The sequence below is a fragment of the Hipposideros armiger genome, unplaced genomic scaffold (genome assembly GCF_001890085.2).
Source record: "Hipposideros armiger isolate ML-2016 unplaced genomic scaffold, ASM189008v1 scaffold_214, whole genome shotgun sequence".
NCBI lineage: Eukaryota > Metazoa > Chordata > Mammalia > Chiroptera > Hipposideridae > Hipposideros > Hipposideros armiger.
Window position 1 is genome coordinate 1,794,522 of NW_017731564.1, and position 15,446 is coordinate 1,809,967.

Consider the following 15,446-nt stretch of genomic DNA (forward strand, 5'->3'; position numbering starts at 1 on the left):
CAGCCCGCCAGGCGGGCGGCTTCGCCGGCCCGAGCCCGCAGCGGCTCCCGCCGCAGCATCGGGGCGCTGGGCGCTCGGGCAGCCTCGAACCGAGCGGACCCGAGCGAGCGACCAGGCACTTGCCCGCCCCGTGCCACTGCCACCACCGCTCGGGAGCGCAGGACCCCGCACCTCCGGCGCCCGCGGCCGCCGCCAATGCGGCCCCGACACTTTTAGCTGGTCGGGAGGGCCGGAGAGCCGGTCCGATTAGAGCAGAGAGCCAGCCCCGCCAAGAGCTGCACCGACCCGCCGCGAACAGGGACAGACGCCCGCCCGCCATGGATCTATTCGACTTTTTCAGGGACTGGGACTTGGAGCAGCAGTGGTAGGTGTTGATTTTTGCCTTCTCCTTTGCTACGCAGGTCCTCGGGCTCGGGCTGGGCTTTTCGCCTTTGTTAAAAGGAGCCGGGGCTGGGGTGGGGGCGCCCCGGACGCACTCTCACTTGCTCTGGGCCACCTCTGGCCCCGGCCTCCGGGACTCCTCGCTGGGGTGACAGGGTTGATGGTGGTGCGGGCATAGGAGGGGATGCGGGTCTCGAAAGCGTCGCTTGGCACTCCGAGTCTAAAGAGTTGCATTTGGCCCAAATCGGATCCGGTGCTGCCCGGGAGCTGAGTCGCACAACCTCCGCCGGGATTTTCTCTTTGCACCGTTGGCCAGGCCGGCCTGCCAGCGCATCGATGCTGCCCGCTAGAAATGCCTAAACTTTCCAGGTGCCCGAAGCATGCGGCCAACCTTGGGGGACCAGCAGCGGCCAGGTGCCACCGGCCACCCTCTGCTTCCTAGGCGGCCACCGCCCCCGCCACCTCTGTCCCCGCGCGCGCAGCGCGGCGCGGCACGCACACCTTCCCTTCCACTCGCTCAGCCCAAGTTCCCGGTACTCGGGCGCCGAGCAGCGGCTTCGGGGGCCACAGCTCGTGGCCCTGGGTTCGGGCCGACTTCAGCGTTTGGCTTTCAAGACAAGGTTTTGCAAGTTAGCCTCCAAAGTCTGCCACTCGGATGTCAGTGTACCTTTAATTACCTGCTGGACCCTCACTGGGAAGCAGCCGCAGGTTTGTGTAATGGGCACCCAGCTCTGATTCAAAGATTTAGTCAGCTCTTCCAAAAATACCTTAAACTTGTCGCTGAGAGGTTTTTGAAGGATGGCGCAGAGGTGACTGGGGAGACAGAAAGTTGTTCCCCTCTGCGTGATGTGCGCCCGTGTGCATAAATGGCGATATACATATCTATTAACGTAAAAAACCCCTTCGTCTTCTGCCACAAACGTTATCATTGTTAATTTGTCATATTTTAACGTATCACTTTCCCCCCACAGCCTATGGAATTAGATGGGGGAAGGGCGCGGCGGCAGCTACTTGTAATTACACTCTTGGCTATTGCCTTTTTAAATGTAGTTAGAATAATCTATAGTACCGACCCATAGTGCGAAATCTTTTGCAGTGTTAAACTACTAGCAGCCCTTGTAAAAATGCTGTGTATTTTAAAAGGATTTCCCTTGCCGATGTGATATTTTAGTCAATTTCCTTCTTTAGAAAAGGGTCATACATTTACCCAGTAGCCAATCATAACTCCCTTAGTTGCAAATCCAAGATAATCAGAACTTAAATACATTTTATTTTACAGGAATTCCGGGTAAATCCTTGAAGCTACAAATCATGCTGTATCAGTAATAACCTGTAAGGCATTTTTGATATCGTGCAGGGTTTTATCAGCTCTACAGAAAACCATTATATCACAAGTTTTTAATAACCACGGTGTTATTTAAAAGTAAAGATCACAATGAAATTACTTCCCAATTAAATATTATGCTCCTGAACACAAGCCTTTACTGTGCGCTTCACTAATTTATTTTGCAGACAACTGATAACCACAGCATTACTATTTGCATACAATTTGCCTAATATATGATGTGGGTTAACATCATTAATTTACCAGGCATTGTTATAATTGATTTCGTGGGTGTACTTCCAATGTTAAACATATAGAAAGTATTTGTTTTTTTAAATGTATTTATTATATTATTTTAATTTCAGTGTAATCTTATGCACTTGCAGTTGCATATTTAAAAGAGATGGGACTCTTTTAGATTTGATTTCTTTTTTCAGAAGTATGCACCCACCCCTTTTTGGAGACTACCTTTTCTTACGTTAGGAAAAATGCAAAAATCTTTTTTTTCCCCTCCAGATCCTTAACTATGCCATATCAGTTAAGCAACATGCAGACTTGGATACGCTCTGTGGATATTGTGTGAAATACCGATGAATTAGTATAACACATCTGCATAAATAAGCTGGCCTTTTCCCTCTGTGCACATGTTCCAGGAAAATTTCTCCTTCCTACTGTTTGATTGTGAAGAATAAGCTTCCTTATGCGTCTGTTTGTAAACATGTGTAATGTGATTGTTCATCTGTGTTTTGTACACCCCCACAGAGAAAAGGGACAGAATTGTGACAATAGTGGATGAAGTAAAAAGCTTGCTATTGCTTCAAATGGAATTCTGTACCTTTCCAAACTCTCTTTGGACATCCAGAGCATGCCAATTACATGTTCATTATATGTTTACTTCCCTTCCTGGGAAGTAAGTATAGATGCTTAGAGTGATGGCTTCCACAGCCACCCCCCAAATCTCCAGGAGGTCCAAGGACGAAAAAGGTGCCAGCCAAGTTCAGGAATTCACTGACACCGGACATTTTTTCACCATTTACTGTGGAACAGAAAGCTCAGAGCTGTCTCTACTGCATCCCTAGATGTCTGACAATTAGTGAATCAGGCTAGCTAAAAACAAACTCAGTTTTCCTAGAATTAATGAAGAAAGACTTTACATATGCAGGCATATGTGTTATTTGCAAACACTTGACTATAGTAAACAAAAAGTGTGTGACCATTTATACACAGACACATTTGTCGGGATGAATACAAATGGAAAGGAATGGGCATAAATGATGCTGCAGTGTGTGTGTGTGCCCTGTCTGGGAGTGCTCAGTGCCTAATGGAACATAGTCCTGGATTTCACAAACTGCAAGAATATCTTAATGGGTCATGCTCTGGACTCGATTAAAGGGCCAAAGCTCAAGTTCTTTAAGATTCCTAGATGAATGAGCAATGTTCACCTGAGTCTGAATTTAATATGAACCGTTGTGTGAAAGAAGAGGCAGGCACAGATGTCTGTCTGTGCTCACCAAAGACACCACTTGTTCTTAAAAAAAAGAAAATCAAAAAAAGGTAAAGAACAAAATCAAATTGTGTCATTTAAATCATTCCACGGACTTCCTTGTGGTAATCCAGCAAATGATTTCTTGAGGTGTCTGGAGATCATGTGGCTAGATTTGCACTTGTTTAGCATTACCAGCAATTTGGGATGTCAGTAATCCCCGTTTGTGAGGGGGGGGCAACCAAAATTGGAGGGCCTACAAAGTGTACAGCCATCTAGTCCTGTAAGCATCCCCCCCATATTGATTAGGTATTGCTTTGTGACAGGCCTCCTTTGTGAGGACACTTATCTTTTTATTACTAAAAAGACAGAGAGAGATTCCTAAAAATAAAAAAAGGAAAAGAAAACCACCAGGATAGGAAACTCAAAATGTTCAAAAGCCTACTGAAAATTGCAGTGAAGCAATTGTGACAGTGGCCGGCTTCTCACTGCGAAGGACTGCATCAGTTGTTTGTAGCTTTTATGTGATGTCTCACAAGTAGCCTAATTAGAGGCAAGCTTGCAAACGGGCAGTTATACAGGAAGAGACTTAAACTCACTAAACTGTTATATAAATAGAAAGTTCAAAGGTCTGTGTGGGGCTGTCAAGGCTGGGAAGGGGCCATGTGCAGGCCAGGCTTCTCCTCCTCCGGGGAAGGCAGCCCCCAGGGCCTGCCCCAGCAGCCCACACTTTCCCCAGTTTTCCTCAACCTTGCAGGGGGTGGAGACCCTGATCTACAGACAAAAGTGAACTGTTTCAGCTCAAGCCAGGCATGGCCCATGTGCCTGCAGCAGCCCTGTTGCCTCTGCCGCTCTGCACACACAGGTCTGGCTCTGCACACACAGGTCTTCAGACGCCTCCTTAGCTACAGCCCTCTGCAAAAGTGCATGGGGCCTGTTTATGGATGAGAAGTTGTAGGAGTGAGAGAGAACCTGGGGGCAGAGGGCAGGATCCTGTTTTGATGAAGGCCTACAGGTTGCCAGTGTTTCTCATTCTCTACCTCCATCCATTCATCTTTCCCCCTTCCCCTCTGTCTTCCATTCAGAGGGAGATGGTCTGTGGTCTGTTTTCTTTGCCAGTACAATATGCATTCTCCAGTGTGTTTGAGCATTCATTCAGCAAACCATTTGGGGTTGAGTTTCTTAAGGGAGTGTATGGAGAGGCAAGACTCAAGGTGGTAAAAGTAGCTAGTGATCAGGTCGCCTCGACAAAGCCCCCCCCGACCCCCCAAAGAATAAAAGCTATCTCTGTAAATCTTAAAAGGCACGTCTATTGGACAAGGAAGAAAATGATCTCATGTTAGAAATCAGTTTAATGATACATGAATTGTTTTGCTAATGATTCAGTCAAGCATTTAACAACTTTAAAATATACAAATCAAGATCGAAAATGACTGCCTCAAAAATGAATCTGTCATTATAGACATAAATGAGATTCCAAACATTCAAGCATTTTGTGGATGGATAAAAATTATATTGTATTTAAACATGCTAATTACTGCTGAATAGAAATGGCTTTAATGTGACAAACCTTTATTTCATGCCCATTATTCTTAGCTAAGATTATTTCTGGCATGCAAAATGTACACATATTTAACATCATTTCAAATCGTAAAAGTCCAATAAAATGGTCATCTCTGGAACAATCTAGAAGCTGTAACCCTATGAGCTTACAGCTGTTGGTTATACCTCCAAAAAGGGAAACTGCTATACACTTGATTAGCCTCTCCTGTAGACAAAACTATTGGTGCAGTGACTACATTTTTCATTTTGTCTTTTTTTCTGATCACTGTGGGATAAAGAAAGATTTAAAAAACTGGTTTACTGATAATGGAAACAAATGTATTGATTAAACAACTCAAGATCACAACTTGGAGAAGCCCTTTTGAGGTGTGTGTGTGTGTGTGTGTGTGTGTGTGTGTAGTAGAATGCATCATCGTCAATGCTGCTACTGTTGTTGAGTGGTATTTACTTTGTGCCCCAAGCATCACTGAGTAACTAGTGCTTTAAATACTCAATCTCATTTAATCCTTCAGACCACTCCATGAGACAGGACCTGTTATGATCTCTGTTTTACAGATGAAGTAATGGAATCACTGGCTACTCAGTGATACCATCCAGGTTCTAACCTAGATGGAGCTGCCCCCAGAACCTGCATCATTAACAGCTGACATTTTGTCTGACCCTTTCCAACATGTGCAATGCTTTCTCATTTGTCATCCCATTCCGTCATTGTGAATTCCAACGTGCAGGCATTGTTCCCATTTTACAGGAAAGTAAACAGCCCTAGAGTGGTGGTTTGACTTGCCTAAGCTCACACAGCCTCGTTAGGAGAAGGAGGTCAGAAATCCACATCGCCCCATTTCCAGGTCAGGTGTATTTCCACAAAACCTCACTGCCTATTATTCATTGTTACGGTGTGGGCGCAAGCGTTTAGTGCTCACTGAAACAAATTGATTGGGTGTGTATATTATTATACTTATGTAACAAAAATCTGTGGAATTGCCATGTAATTAACTAGCCTTGTAACTCTGTTTTTTACTTTTAATTTAAAAAAGAACAATTTATGTACTGATACAATCTCTTAGTACTTACTCTACGGATGCCCCTTTAATGAATAGCTCTCTCTCTCTCTCTCTCTCTCTCTCTCTCTCTCTCTCTCTCTCTCTCTCTCTCTCTCTCTCTCTCTCTCTCCATATATATATATATATATATATATATATATATATATGTGTGTGTGTGTGTGTGTGTTATGCAAAACTCAAGTCCTTGGGAGCTGTCCATTTAAACCTGAATGCCTTAATTTTGAAGATGTGATACTTGTACATGAAGAAGACCATGGTATATGTCTCTGGTTGACTTGGAGCTTCAAAGCTGGGGGAAGGGGGTGGATAGCATTTCTTTCCAAAGCTTTGTAACTTACCACATCTATTATTTTATTTGTTCCTCACAATAATCCTGTTGGTTTCTCAGAATCTTGTTGGTATTATTAGCTCCCTTTTGTAGATGAGTGAACTGAAGTTCAGAGAGGTTAAGTGGCTTGCCTAAGTTTGCACAGTAAGTGTATATATCGTCTTAGGACTTGTGTTATTGCTCTTTTCGCTGCGTCACCACTATTGGGTTAAGTCGCTTACATTTCAATATTCACATTGCTTCCTAAGGAATGGTGTATTGCCCTCTCACATCATCTACCCGAGTACGTTTCTTATGGCGTGTGCTTCACTGCGTCTTCTGATTGATGTTAGAACTCGATCCACTCAAAGAGTGTTCCACGCAAATGGCCCTGTCTTTTAAAGATAGTTGCTTAGTAAATCCTGGTGATAGTACTGCCCCTCTGCCTATTTGATCGTGTTTTAATTATAATTTTCTGAAAGTCTCTTAGCCAGTCTGGTCTCTTTTGCAGAAAGTAATGAGAAAGAAACATGATTACAAAAGAAGCTTAATAGGAAAAGGCGAAAGGAGAACCTATGTTATTTATTGGTGTGATTTAAAAAATAGGATTTCTAAGAATTCTAAGATATGCTTAGAACTGGAAAGAAACCAACTTTAAAGGCATATGTGTACACGAATTAACACAGTGGTACTATGTCTCAATCCGTACAGAGAACATTCAAGAAGAATGTATGACAAAAATCTGAAGAAGAATTGAGTGGTCGGCGGGCTGGGATTCCTCCTGCTTTTGTTGAGTTTCAGCCTTTATGACTTGTATTTCATCATGAGAAGGCTGTTTTTCTACTTAACTGTAGCAGATCCATGCCATAAATTATCATGACTGTTAAACAAAGGTCCAGCACTGGGCTCCTCTAATGTAAAACTTTTATGTTGCACTTTAATGAAATTTTATATGCATGTTCAAAGCAAGGCACACTTTATACCGTGGAGAGGGTGATGCTCTGAATTGTTGAATTTATTTTAAAGTAAATCTTTTCGATGACCTTAACTGCTAACATCTACCTACTTACTGAGCTGAGAAAAATTATCTGAGTGCTTAAATAAAATCGCATGATTTAAGCAGGGCTGACAATAGCACTGCAGCTCGAATCTGATTTTGATTATGGATTGCTTAGTTTATGGGATACTATTTTTTATATACCTGTTCATTTTGCTTCATTTGAAAAAGAGAATCAGCCAGTGATTTAAAGCAATCTTTGATTTGGTTTTCCAATAAGTATGTGCCGGTATATGAAGGTGTAAAAGCTACACATTGGAAAATAAGCTAAGGAAACAGGTTTTGTTTTCATTACAAACTCAAAATCACTCATCTGTTTATTTTTTCAATGTGCCTTTTGCTGGAGAAAGGAAAAGAAAAAACACATTACTTCCATCCTATCAAGAATGGATTGTTTTGTTAAATTTCCAAGTGACGGTTCTCTGCATTATCTACCATCTTCAGTGAAAACCATATCAAATTTGGAGATACTGGTTCACTTGGCGACCTTGGTTAAACCATATTCCTGCAATCCCAAATTTGTGTTTTACAGGCAGCATGTCTCCTGGAAATAGCATTGAAATGATTTATTGCTTATATAAATAAAAAGGAAAACCCTACTTACCTGGTAGTGGTGCTAAAATAACAATTTTGGCTTTAACAGTCATTGAAAGAAGACATTTCTGAGGAATCTGATGCCTTTCTGGTCTTTGGGTCTCTAGGATGGTTCGATCAAACCAACCAGCCAGAAGGAGTGTGTTATGAGGTCAGGTTAACCTTCTGACTGTGGCAATATGTGTTATGATGACTTCACTATCTGATGAACAATAAACAATGCAATCACAAGAGGCTTTCTTTCTCCCTCCACGGTGTCAGTCCACTATTTTTTTTTAGTAAATGAATTCTCCAAAGGGACTGGTTGTTTTTATGCCAAGTGGGCACAGCCATAGTAACTGAATTAAATTCCAGTGTGATGGATGTTTCTGATCGAGTGCCATGGAATCATAGACAGAGGTCTCATCCATTAGCCATTGCTTATGTGCTGGCAGAAGGCTTGGCTCTGGTGTGCACACATTAATCAGTTCCTCAAACCTAGTGTTTCAAGATGAGAGGGCCCTTTGGATTATCTGGTCTAGCCTTGTCTTTCTACAGATGAGGACACTGAGGCCCAGGATGAGAAAGATGCTTGCCTAAGGACATACAGTAAGGAAGGGACAAGGCTGGGTCATGAGCCCTTATTCTCCAGTTCAGTGTTTGTCAGCTGTATGAGGGACTTTTCATTGTGTACCTACTCGGTGCCCCACACTTTGCTGCGGGGAGATGAAAGGAATGTGAAAGATGACCTCCGGTCTCACTGACTTGACCTTGGCATGTAGAACTAGATTTGGGGAAATGGTGGGGCATGGATGGAAGTGAAATAGGAATGACAGGGAGAGAGAGAATGTGAGCTAGAATAGGAGAAGGAATCCCCATCAAGGCCCATGAAACTCTTTCGGCACTATTAGAACAGTCCAGAAGGAAATGGAAAGCCAGAAATTTAGGTTCTTTAAGAAGCACAAGCGCAGCCAACACTCAAATAATTGACTTTGAACCCTGAGTTATCTGGTTTGATAGTAGCTCACATTCATTGCGTAATTGTCAAAGTTAACGTTTTGCTGAGGGAATGGAGTGTTCTCAATAACACGCCGCCATTTGCTAAGGGGCAACCACAGAATTCTTGACCACTATTTTAACTGTCTGGATTATGGAAATGTTTTTGCAAACATTCTTCAAAGAAATACCAAACGAAAATGTGTTTTCCTGAATCAATTGAAACAAATGTTTGTACATTGGCACAGTTGCTGGCAAAATAGCTATTTTCAAAAGAAGCACATGTTGTGGCCTGTAATATAGACCCAAATCTCTCTCTCTTTTTTGTTCTTTCTCCTTTTGAAGGAATAATGAGCTCATTTTTCTGGAAGGTGTGTACCGATATTTTGCCTTTTGCATTTCCTTTTCCGAAAGACTGAGTTGGTGCCTTGGTACTATCTGATTGGTGGTTTTATCTGTGTTTATGATTTATTGTTTGGTCACCAAATAATTCTCTGTCTATCTATCTCATCCTTTAAATCTCAGCTCTGGGAAGCTACTACCTATAACACTCCTGCCTCCTCTGCCCCCCCAAACTCACATATTCCAGCTTGAACATACTTGGAATAAGCCTGAGTTGTTCTGAGAGATGGGAATGTGCCTTTGATTTTCGTATTCCTAGTGTCTGGCCCAGAGTAAGAGCCTAATGCAGTCAATTGAGATTATAGCATCGTTCATTTATTCAGTTCATTCAGGCTAGGTCTTCACAATAGTAAAAGTCATAACAATAATAATACAAGTGAAAATAATAATTAGAGCTAACATTGCCTGTATGACAGGCACTGATTTGTATTATCTGATTTCCCTATTTTACAGGGCAGGGAAACTGGGACAAGGATTCAGAGACTTTGTCCAAGATCTCAGGGATTGTATGTTGCAGAGCTGAAATTTACACACAGGCCATGTGATGCCTTAGCTTCTCTGCTAACCCATGATGATACCCTGAGAGAGATGCTACAATAGTGGCAAGCCCTGAGTGCTGTGGGACTCTGCAGCAGACTGAGCTTTGTTACTTATTTTTAGTACTACAGTAATACCTTGGTTTTTGCGAGCATAATTAGTTCCGGAAACAAACTACTCATATTGCAAGACATCGCTCGTTTACCAAGTTAAAATGTATTAGAAATGTTTGCTCATTTTGCAGAACACTCGCAAATCAAGTTACTTGCATTTCAAGGTTTTACTCTATTTATGAATCTGCATTAGGTCTAAATACATAAGTAAATACGAGATGTAACTGACCCAATATCTACCTCAGTAAGAGACCCACGATTCTGCTCTGCTTTTGTTTAAGCACCAGATTTGGTGCTTTGTGGCAAGGTCTATAAAAGTTGACTTCATTCAAATTTGACAAGACCGTGAGCTCAACGAGGGTGGCTATTTTGGGGGGGGGGGCTATTATTTACTGCTATACCTATAGTGTTTAGGACACTGACACACAGTAGGTGCTTACTTATATTTTGCTGAATAAATAAATGGATTGCTATGCAATAACTTGCTTAACGCTTTGTGCAATGAAATTTGCGAAGAGATGGTTGAGAGGTGCAAGAATGAGGTTTAAGAGAAGAGCTAAAATCGTGATGGTCAGACAGGTACAGGTAAGTATGTTGCCTTACCTTCAATAGATAAGTTCCTGAAATAGCATGTTGATTACAATTTTATAAATTAAATGCTCTCTATGTGCGTATCTTGCTTGCCATGAATCCTGTGGTGAATTCTTTGTTGATGAGATTAATATCTCTCCCACACAGCCCTAAGCATATCAGACTTGTGAATTTAGATTTTTATGTATGGCATTTGTTTTTCAAGATGTATACCTACATTTAGTATCTACAACCATGCTGTAAGGGTAATTGTGCCAGCTTAAAAAAAAAAGGTGTCTTGTTCCCATCACTGGATTGAGGTTTCATCTAGTATAAATGAGGGTGGGGGGAGAACAGGCCTTCAAACATTTGCTGAATATTTTTCTCCACACGTTTATAATATTGTTTCCTCTGAGCCAGATGCCTTTTTGTTGTTGTTTTCTTTCTTCTCTTCATCTTCTTTTTAAAAATAGTTCTTGCTTTGGAGGCTAACCTAAGATTTGGGTTTTCCTAACATGTATTTTTAGACCGAACACATTTTCTATTTATGCCTCTTGAGGATTCACATTACAATTTTATCCAAAGGATGTGCAGAAAAATTTCCATATATGTTGATTTTTAAGAACTCGAAGACGGTTCGATAGTTGATAGTCGGGGTAAGAGAACTAGCATTTGCAGAGCATTATGTCACATGCTGTATAGACATCAGCTCATTGAACAGGCACCCGAAAAAATAGGTGTTTTTACCCCTGTCTTCACAGAGTTGGACATAATAGAGTTTGATGGGCAACTTCAAAGTATTAAAAGTCATCTTGAAAAAACTCCAAACATTGTTTTATTGTTTTCACAATCAATTGCAAAATTAAAGGTAATGAAACATGTCAAGGAATATTCATAGAAAGATGAAAGGTGAAAGAAGGATCTTGGACATCTTAATGGAGATGAAACACCCATTTAGTTAAAATTAACTAGACATTAAGGTACGTACTAGGAGGAGAGGCAGCAGTGTGGGTCTTTGACACATTAGGTCTCATAATCAGAAATGAAACATACCTGAGTATCAAAGATCCAGGAGGAACACAAGAGCCACAGTGGACCCTTAAAAAAGTTAACTATTAAATATTGACTATATTTTGACCAATTGGTTTTGAAGTTCTGTAATAGTTTAAAGTTCAACAGTGCACAAATATTCAGGCTGCAAGTGGTAGAACTTCCCACCAAGCAGGATGAAGACCATTATCGTTAGATTCTGATTAGCATCTTACCAAGAAATTACAATGAAATGCCAAAGCACACGCTAATGCCATTGAAAAATGACACCAGTGGCACCCGTTTACCATAAAGGCTTTTGTAAACACTGTTACTCATATATTTTGAAAAAAAAAAAAAGAATAGACATTTGATGAACCTATTTCAAGAGGCTTGAAAAGTGAATTCTAAATGTAGATTAGTAGCAAATGATGACAGCTGAGCCAGTATTACCTCAGTTGATTAATTTATAAGGATGCTGGCCAATGATTTTAACCAACAGCTATGCATAGTAGAATTCTAATGGGATCTGTCTGGTAAAATTACATAAAGTAGGGCATTTGATTTATTTCATAGTTTCTCAAAGCTCAATTTTAATTTCATACAAATAATGCATTACTCACCCGGGATAAATGACACGTTGAATAAAGTTGTGATTTTGTCTGCTTCTTATAATCTGATTCAGCACAGGATTACATCTAGCTTTGTAGGTTTTTCCTCTCCTAAATGTGTGTAGGTAGTGTGTGACCTTGATATCTCTCATCTCATATCTCAGTAGATGAGATATAACCCTGGCCCTGTCCCTGGGTTTATGGGGTGAGAAAGACTAGCTTGTAAGGGTGTACTATTAAGAACCACCCCAGCTGCAGTGAGGCAGATGAAAGGGTTTACAGACATCGACCCTCTTAATACATGATCATCTGAAATATTTCATATTTGGTTGGTAACACTTTGAGATGGGTTACATTTCCAGACCTGGAATATGTATTATTATAAAGTAAATTTAATAGCATAACACTGAAATCACTAACATTCACTAAAACAAGTTAAAAGGTGAGAGACCCCAAACTTTGCCTAGGTTCCCAACTCCAGCCAACCATCTCCCATCATGCCCTTCCCTTTGATTCTGAGGCTCGGGAGTCTTTTCTTTGGGCTGTTTATGCTCCAGTGGCTGCTCCAGGACAGTACATCCCTCTGAGCCTTACAATGTCACCCCCCCATTCAATTTCAGTACCAAGACCTGACTACCTTTTACACTCTGCTCACCGTGTTTGCCATCTTTCATTAAGTTCATTGCCTTAATGGAAGATGGAAAGGTGAGGTCGCCCAACAGAAACACTTTGAAACCTGTTCAGCCTGCAGTTGCATACCAAAATTAGAAGAAAGGGAGAGGTTTTAAATTCACGGCTGGCTGAAAATATGTGGGTTTATATTTTTAAGATGTTAAAAAAAAACACGAAAACCGTGATTAGTAGAAAGTTCATAGAACTTTGCGGACATCAAAAAACTCTTAAAAACTAAGGTAAATGATGAAGTATGGGGGTAAGTTTCCTTAAATTGAACATAATCATAAAAATTCAAGGAAAAGCAATATATTCTGCAAAATTTATGAGATTTTTTTTGAGGGGGGAGAGTTTGCAAAGCTTGACAGCCCCCAGTGCATCTGGCCTGGCACATTCCTGTTTGTAATGAGAACCTTATGGGGTGCCAGGCCTCGGTTTTCTTAGGCAAGGCCTCCTCCCCAGGGGTATCATAAATGATACGCCAGTCAGAAACTTCATGGCTCATGGCATTTCTCAGAAATGTTTTAGGTCAGCTGCCTCACCCAGCTACAAGGGTAGAAGTTGGGAAGAGAGTCTACTCATAAATCTTCATTGAGCTTTAATTAATTAATAAAGTTTTGCTGTTGTCTATTGGAATTAGAAAGGGGAAGACCTAGCTGAATGAATATTCCTGCATGACTTCACGAAAATGGCCCAGGTCCTTGGGGTTAATGAAACTTTTCTGATTTCATCGGCACACATTCGTTTAACATCAACCAAAAAAATCCCCAGAGGTGTAAATGCCACTAACAAAATGTTGAACAGACAGAGATGAAAGAAGAAGTCCAGTGTCAAAGTTAGGGCTATTTTTCTAGGCATTTTCTTTGGTTTCGTCTTTCCATGCCTTTCTTTTTATTTCCCACACTGTGAAATTTTGGAATTGACCACAGTTTCACTTGTGAGTTTGGGCCTTACCTTGTAGGATGTGTGGGGTGGGGGTGTCTGGTAGGTCATGAAATGACCATTTGTGAAGTCGTGTTTGCTTAAATGTGTTCCAGCACCTGGGTTTCCTGAATGGAGCTCTGATGTTACTTTACTCTCAAAAGAAGGAGTTCCAACCATAATGCTATATTTTGGTGGTGGTGGTTGCGGGTAAAGGGAAGTCCACGTTGAACTGGCCTGTATAGTGTTGATCTTTTAACATGCTACTGCCTCCCTTGTGAATTCAGCAACTCTCTCAGTATGCTGGGAGCTCACAAAAGCTCACACCCGCTGCCGGCCAGCCCCACTGTAGCCCATGCCGTCGCTGGCCACTCACGGCAGCCCAGCTCCAGGTCAAGCTGTTGTTCCCCATCTTAGCTGTAGAGGGCGCAGCATCACTGGTCCTCATGTGGGATCCAAACCGAAGCCCTGCTGCTCAGAGCTGGCGTCCCAAGGCAACTCTTAATCAAAGTGTCACTCAGCCGGCCCTAGACCTTCATTTTTAATGAAATGGAACGACTCGGGAAATTCTAGCTGTTTTGCTTTGGCAAATGAAGCCACATGTGTTTATATTTCCGGCATTTATTAGTAAGCCTGAATTTTTATAAATAGACAATGGATGATAAAGCCTTTCTAGCATCGGTACTATTAACAGAAGAATTAAGGCCCCCTGTGAGGCACATTTTTTTTTCATAATGATAATCTCTTATTTAAAAACTGCAATGTAAAAACCATAGAAACTTTAAAAATATAAAAATAAATATGATTGGTTTTCATGAGTCAGTGTGAACTCCTTTTAGCGGTGTGCAAGCAAAATGATGAATGCAGCTATGCCTCAATTCTCATGAAATGCGTGATTCTAAAGAGGAGAGGAGACACTGGTTCCCTGGCAGATCCATGTCCCAGATCAACATCACGGCAGTCATGAAGTCGTAGAACTCCTGACCTTAAGGGGGATCAGAGCTAGGCCGACTTTTGGCCAATGTTAAGTCCTTTCCTGATGGTTCCCACCAGTGGTCATCCAACTTCTGCCAGTCCAAACAAATAAAGTGGAAGGAGAACTAAACTCAAGGTGGCTAATACCTTCCTACTTGGACAGTTGTGATACAGGTTCCATTGTATGTGTCAACAGAGCCTCTCTGGAGCTTGTAGCCATTGGTTGTAGTTCTGTCATGGAGACGACACAGAATAAGTATAATCTCTTCAGTCTATGTTACCCTCCCTGGGTCTGAGGGTAGCATTCCTGTGTTCATTGTGTTCTCATTTCTCAGGACAAAACATTTGAACTTGGGGGTAATTGCCTGGAGAGACTCTGTCTAGATTCGGGGGGGAGGTGGCTGTGCCCCAAAGGCCCTAGTTCTATTTTTGGTAGAGCAGGGGTTGGCCTCTCCACCTAGTCCATACAAACTTTTTTTTTTAAGATTTTTATTGGGGAATTGGGGGGATGGGCACAGTGCTGGGGAATTGGGGGAAGGGGAACAGACAAGTTGCTGCTGTTTTGTTCTTCAGTCTAGTTGTGGAGGACGCTGCCCCACTGGCCCAAGTTGGCACCATCACTACGCTCCTCCCGGGCGAGGCAGATCAGTCGCCGGCTTCTGGACGGCCGCTCAAAGCGGCTGCTGGCCGTTCACGCTGGCTGCTGGCTACACACGGTAGCCCATGGCAACCCACTGCCACAGGGGCTGCAGCCTCCGCCGTCACCAGCGACTCACGGGCAGCCCAGCTCCAGGTCGAGCCGTTGTTCAGCATCTTAGCTGCGGAGGGCAGTGTCACTGGCCCTCATATGTGGGATCCGAACCGGGGCCCT

At 42.2% G+C, this 15,446-nt stretch overlaps 1 protein-coding gene across 1 annotated transcript in view; it reads left to right on the forward strand.

The window, feature by feature from the left end:
• The first annotated feature begins 154 nt into the window (after positions 1 to 154).
• Positions 155 to 15,446, forward strand: part of AFF2 (ALF transcription elongation factor 2) — a 487,333-nt gene continuing 472,041 nt past the window's right edge. Inside the window, exon 1 of the mRNA XM_019654146.1 lies at positions 155 to 364. Within this exon, the coding sequence (XP_019509691.1) occupies positions 318 to 364 (47 nt within the window). The 5' untranslated portion in view covers positions 155 to 317. The remainder of the gene's footprint in view (positions 365 to 15,446) is intronic.